The 6,906-nt window shown below is 30.6% G+C and overlaps 1 protein-coding gene across 2 annotated transcripts in view; it reads right to left on the reverse strand.

The window, feature by feature from the left end:
* LOC134538756 (signal recognition particle receptor subunit beta) overlaps nucleotides 1-6,570 on the reverse strand; it is a 33,611-nt gene extending 27,041 nt beyond the window's left edge. Inside the window, exons 1-2 of one of the 2 annotated variants that reach the window (XM_063380234.1) lie at nucleotides 6,395-6,570; nucleotides 849-1,015 (exon numbers count right to left, since the gene is read on the reverse strand). In XM_063380234.1, coding sequence (XP_063236304.1) covers nucleotides 849-1,015; nucleotides 6,395-6,500 — 273 coding nt within the window. In that variant the 5' untranslated portion in view covers nucleotides 6,501-6,570. The remainder of the gene's footprint in view (nucleotides 1-848; nucleotides 1,016-6,394) is intronic. The other variant, XM_063380235.1, reaches the window with a different exon arrangement.
* Nucleotides 6,571-6,906: the final 336 nt, after the last annotated feature.

Consider the following 6,906-nt stretch of genomic DNA (forward strand, 5'->3'; position numbering starts at 1 on the left):
TAAAATAGACAATTAATAGCATCATATATGCTGATATTATTAAATGTAATTATGTTCTGTTCATCAAGAAAATTATTTAAGCCAAATACTAAATTAAGAGTGTTATTGTCATTCAGACTTTTGTCCCATCTGTAACGTCCCGTGCGTAACGTGTCACTTTCTCAAAAACATTTTATTGATGGTTATTAAAACTAAGTTCTGATTTCAGGAGGTTATGCATGTTTGAACTAACTACTATACCATGTATTGTAATAACTGGATGTAAATCACTTCATAATTCACAGAAAATATTAAGTGAAAAACTCACCCTTTCCGTTCTGTCCAAACTGTGTCCCGTCCGTAACAATACCAAAAAGATGTATAATTCAAGGATCAAAATTAATAATTATCTCGTACATAAACAATTGGAAGTTGTATAATACGTATTAAGGGTGACTAACTGCAGATATTGATAAAATAGTTAAATAATATATTTGAGACAGTGTACAACATTATTTTTAAGGTCTAACTGTCCCGTCCGCAACAATGGAATGACCCAACACAGAGTTGGTAAACCAATTTTGGAACTTTTACAGACCTTAAAATAAAATTTTCTAATATCGAGTTGTAAAGCTAATACCTTTGCAGAGATATGGACAGTCTATAACTATTTAGTAGGTATATTTAATGTGGGACAAATAACTGAAGTAAGGATCTTCAAATAACAAAATGCTGCTGGAAATTAAAGTTCCATGATTTCTAGCACCGTAACCATTTATTTAGGGACTTTTTAGAGACTTTTGTGACCTGTAGACACCCTGAGTCAACAAGAAGTTGATAAGTAACCTTCAATTATAGTAGCTACATACATTGTTCCAAGTAGCTTCACCAGAGTTCTCTCTCACGGAGGTGTACGTGGCAACGAATTTATCGTGAAGCAACCGTGCAAACAACAAAGTCTTCCCACTGTCGCACAAGCCAAGCAGAAGTACTCCATTCCTGGTCGGCCTATGTTTCTTCCACAGCCAGAGAATGACTAAAACACACCATGAACATTAGTCACACACTACACTCTGGCACTGTATGGTTATACCTATCCATATATTAAAAAAAATTAAAGTTATAAAAATTTTATACCTAAGACATTTAAACAAAATATACTACAGAGCATGTAACCAAAATTTTAATATTATAATGTCTTTAAATTAATTAAGAACCATGCCAAGTCAGAAGTGTATTTGTGTAAGTGGGGAAGGATGAAAAGTGCAATGCTAGCTGGTGCAAGGTGCAAGGCTACTGGTGTGCAGTCTTCTCTTCATGCATATGGCTTCTACGAAATTTGAGTGGCAACCATAATATTACATGGTGTAAAAATTAAGATAAATGTGTAATGAAAGTCCCTTGAGTGGTATCAAGACTTTGTACTGGAACTTTTATGTACAAACATAACTCTGAAAACTGGTGTTTTATACATTTTCTCTCTCCGAAAAATACAGTTTGATAAAAAAGATACAGAAACAGAACTACTCCTCCACTCAGTATATTCTTAAATGCTTTTCGTTAACAGACACCAGCAGTTTTAGAATCACGTAGTTTTTTCTGAAGCTTTGCACATTGTATGTGTGCCCTTAAAGTTGTCTACTTTTGACATCACATAACCAGGCGTATAAACGGAACTGTCATTGCATGTATCAAACTTAATAATTCCTTTTATAAGACAGGTTACATGCTATTGCACGTAACAAGTCGGCGCTTTGCGCCTCCATACTGCTAAAACAAATCCCTGTTAAGGGTTGACGCTTAGGTTTCAATTCACAACAGGGAAACACACAATTTTTTTTAAAAGTTATTCTTTGAGTTACATTATGATACAATATCAAAATATAATATATACACGTTCGTATATATGAAAACCAAAGGATCGGCAACACAATTTAAGCACAACATGGCGATGGCCGCTTCACTACATAGGGTATATAATGTAACCTACAAATGGTCAATTTCTCAGAAACAATTAGGAATTATGAAACTCTGTTTACAGGGTAAATAAAGGAACGTCCTAAGTGTTTGAAAAATGTATTTTACAAATTTAATTTATTAACGGAAAAACTGTGAAACAAGAATTTTACCGGTAAATGTATTGAAATACTAATAATTAATAAAAATAACTTAATTTAGTACGGAAGTACTAGCAGTGGTGATTCAACTATGGAAGCTTAAGTTAATAGTAAAACACACAATTTTTACAAATATTTTTAGTAATTCTGAAGGCTCACAAATTCTTCTTAAAATTTGTATAAAAAAATATTTGATTATACTCTAATTGTTCCTTAGTGCATATTCAATTTAAATATATCAACTTTTATAAATCATATTTTCAAAATCACACATATTTTGGTTATGGTATAAGTTTGTATCACAACCACATTTAACTGCTTACTTAATTTTAAGGTAAATATGTAGTGTACGGATTATCGTCAAAATTTTTTTTTAAAAATCTGAAGGGCCATTCCATGCACACGGGTGTGACATTTGAATGATATTTTTCAAGCAAAAACAATATTTGTATGTATTATATATAACTAAATGTGTTCCAGGCATATATGAAAAAACACTGCATTTTCATTTGTTAAAAAAAATTTATACAATTTTTTTTACAAGCATCTGTATTTATGTTATGGGTGTGACATATTTTGGACACCACAGTACAAAATTACATGTTTATGTTGAATTCTCTGTGAAATCTGAAAGGACTTTTGCCAAATGTAACCATATGTGGCCAATAAAAGGAACGTAGATAATTATTCCTGTGCCAATTTGTATGAAGATGTTCCTTTCTTTTTACAATAAATTATATTGTGTCGTTATGGGTGTGACATGATATGTTACGGGTGTGACATCATCTGTTACGGGTGTGAGACTGTACATCAACATGGCTGTCACTTTTGTAGACGGATTTGAATTACACTAAATCACTTATGTCATACCAACTTCTTATATTAAGCATTGTACATAATACTATGTAAAAAATTTACAACAATTTTTAATGCAAAACACTTCTAGCCTATTTTAGTATGGTGTAAAATGTGTACAAGAAAAAGTCAAACTCTAACTTTATACAGGATTTTAAGAAACTACATTATCTCACACTAGTATAGGCTAAGTCTTAAACAATTTTTTTAAATTTCACTCTAGATTTGCATCTTTACAAACATGTTACGGTTCAATGACGTCAATATCCTTTTGAAATTCATAGTAACTTACACTCTGTTACCGACTACCTTCATTACTGGTTCTGGAAGATACTTCAAAATTTGTTTGATAAAAACAAAACACTTGTCTTTTTCATTAATTTTGAATATTCTTTTATTGTCTTTATCATGAAGTTTTAAAAACAGTACCTCAACTTCCTCACCATCAGGCTTACTTTGGCACATCCCTACAAATTTGTATGTTCTCTTCTTTCCCTTATATTCTACTAAAACACATTGTCCTGGTTTGAGATGATTTGTTGAAACTGAAAGGATGGGTTCATCGTCACTGAAATCACTTGATTCCGTTTCTGTTATGTCATTGTACGATACTTTTTCCTTCGTCGTGCTGCATTTCTCTAACGTGGAGAAAGATGTGCGGCTCACTAAGAGACAGAACTTGTTGTTCAATGGTTTAAAACAATGTTTTGACTGAAGTCCAGGTACAGCCTGTGCATTGTTCCACCGGTCCATTAGCATCCTTTTGAATTTGTGAATTTCTTCCATGTTTACAAAAATGCATTTTATTCCTGAAATGATTTCCGAAGCACAATCGAAAAACTCTTTCGCATTAATAAACCATCCTACAGCGGGACTTCACCTCATTCCACACTTTATATTAGACCATTCTTCCTACACCATCCACTGCCCCTTTGCCATGAGGAGTGGCAAAAAAAATGCCACTCCCCAATGAGCCCAAAATCATCTAAGAAGAAACATTAATTAAATAAATTGTATCTTTTTTCTTTTTCAACTCCTTCCTGTGCTTACTCTGGCGTTCAGAATCCTTCAAACGTTTTAATTTCAATTGTCTTTTGTTATTAGGCCTACACAAGATATCCATATTTTTCTTTCGTCTTATCTCGCTCTTGTTCTTTACTTAGGTGCTCCTTCCATTTATCTGGATTAGCTTTCAATCTCTCTCTCCACTTACATACATGTTCTTCGTTGTCCTGTACCTTCATCTGTAAAAAGTAATAATAAATATACATGCAAACTTAAAATTCACAGTTACTATACATTACTAATAAAACAAAACTAATTGTTACCTGTAGTCCTGACACATTCCAAAATGATTTACTCTTAAAAGCATGCTTTAATACGTTAAATGAAAATAAAATTTTATATTTGTGTTACGGGTGTGACACTTTTTAATATTAATCTTTACTTAGTTAATAAAAATATAGCCAGTTAAGGGATGGTCACATTAAACATTGTCATATATAACCTTTTATTCACATAATGAAAACATGTTCAGTTCTTTATTTAACCAAGCATTTCAACTTTTATCAATTTTTTGTTACGGGTGTGACAGATATGTATACAGTTACTAAATAACCAAATTCATGACAGATTAACTTACCTACAAAATGGATATGTTGATGTTTCTTTACTGCAAAGTTAGCACTGTAAAAACTACCTAGTGAATGTTACAAACAACCTTTTTGGAGGGAAGATTTAAGCATGCCAACTTAACATATCTCTACAAAAATTTTCTCTGTGTACATGGTTTCCTTTAGGCCTAACGTTTTAATATAATAACCTAAAAACAAACAATTGTTACTTCTGTACCAAAAATGTTAAATACAATACTTAAGTATCCTAAACAAAAAAAAAAGTGCTATACAATAATTTTTAATTTTTTGAAGATTTGTCCAGTTTCGCATGGAATGGCCCTGAAATAACTTTCATTATATGCTCTTTTACGTCCTATTTTCATTACAGCCTGTGGAGATAAGAAATTCCAAATACTTTAGGAGATATCAAATTTTTTAATTTTCATATTTAGGCGATATTTGCTAATAAAAAATTTAAAATTCCGAAAATACTTTTTTCTGTGCTCTTTAACTTCCTCTTTTCATTACGCGGAGATAAGGATTACCAAATACTTTAGGAGATATTGAATTTTTTCATTTTCATCCTGTGCACTCATGCGGCATTAAACATTGTTGCTTGTTTACGAGTATGATTTTTTTTTCCCCGAGACGTAGGTGAACGACTACATCATTTTCTACTAATGGCAAAGGAATTGTACCCGTCTCTAACTTAGGTGAGTTTTTAACGTTTCAAATTTTAATGTTTTATTTGTTGCGCAAGTAATAAGTAAAAAGAAAATAATGAGTTCCTATTGTTTATCCTTTGTCCTGGTTTGTTAGGTCAGGTCAGCTATATTATAAATACTTTAAAACTAAACAACCATTAAAATTAATTTTATTATTATTAATGTCCGTTCAGTTTCAAAGTATTTATAATGTAGCTGACCTGACCTAATCTACCTTTGTCCCGTTTTGTTAGGTCAGGTCAGTTACATTATAAATACTTAAAACTATACAACAATATTAAAATTAGTTGATATAATTTTTATTTTCCATTTATTTTGAAGTATTTATAATGTAACTAACCTTACCTAATTGAAAATTTCTGTTATTTAAGCATTCACGCACACACGGCAAAATATAAAATGTCTTCGGTCGAATGATTACATAGGTCTTGTATTGCAAAATAAGAACGGCGATATCTCCGAAAGTAATTGGAATTTCTTATCTCCGCAGGCTGTAATGAAAAGAGGATGTAAAAGAGCATATAATGAAAGTTATTTCAGATTTTTAAAAAATTTTTTGACGATAATCCGTACACAACATATTTACCAATTTTAATATTTTATGTTAAAATACAATTGGATATATTAAATAGAAGAATTGCTCCTAATAAGTTACAGCTTTGGACCACAAACACAATTAATTATTAATTTTATTTTAAAATGCATCTGGACTTGCAATTAGATTAAATAGCATGAAATTATGAGAATTGTTTAAGTAACTTAAGAAAAACTCTATAACAGCATGAATGGTTGGTTCGGTTATGTTAGACACATTCAAAATTTTAATTCATGTGAACGGTTGGTTAAGCTAAATTATCTATTTACTTTTAACTGATGTGAACTGTTGGTTAACTACATTATAAAACTATAAAATAGTAAGGCTCGTAAGTAAAGTTGAATTTGCAACATTAAATATTGGTAATTTTTGACTATTCACAAAATCTATAAATTATTATAAGATGTAAATAAGTATTAACAAAACATATGGTTATATTCAGTAAATTAATATGGTCCACATTTCTACCCTAATATTATGAACATATTTAAGATTCGTTATACTTACGCACTGTTAGAAATACTACAGAAAAAGAAACAGCAACACCAACATAAATATTCCATTTCTCGTCCTTCGAATCATCATTAATTGGCGTTTCTCTAACCTTATCCATTTTAAAATTTTAAACAAGTAAAGATTCAGTCATAGATACATGTAGTTTTAGGCACGTTCATTATTGTTTTCACGTATTTACATTATTTGTCTTGGAAAGTTATACAGCCATAAGAATACAAGATTCAGCAAATTATTTAGAACATAAACAATCATGGCCCGATCAAATTTTAATAATTTTAGAATATGTAAAATAATGAACGCTACAGTTAATGTATTAATCCAATAACATTTGTCAAATTAAATTTAGATTTTGTAATATTCGATTAAAATTACGGGAAAATATTCTATGTCATATTATGTAAACGATTGTTTGCTTTTCATGATAATTTCATAATATATATTTTAGTTATTGGCACCACAAGGCATAAAAAAATATTTGTCTGATTAGATTTTTGTTGGTACTA

The sequence above is a fragment of the Bacillus rossius genome, chromosome 14 (assembly GCF_032445375.1).
Source record: "Bacillus rossius redtenbacheri isolate Brsri chromosome 14, Brsri_v3, whole genome shotgun sequence".
Lineage (NCBI taxonomy): Eukaryota > Metazoa > Arthropoda > Insecta > Phasmatodea > Bacillidae > Bacillus > Bacillus rossius.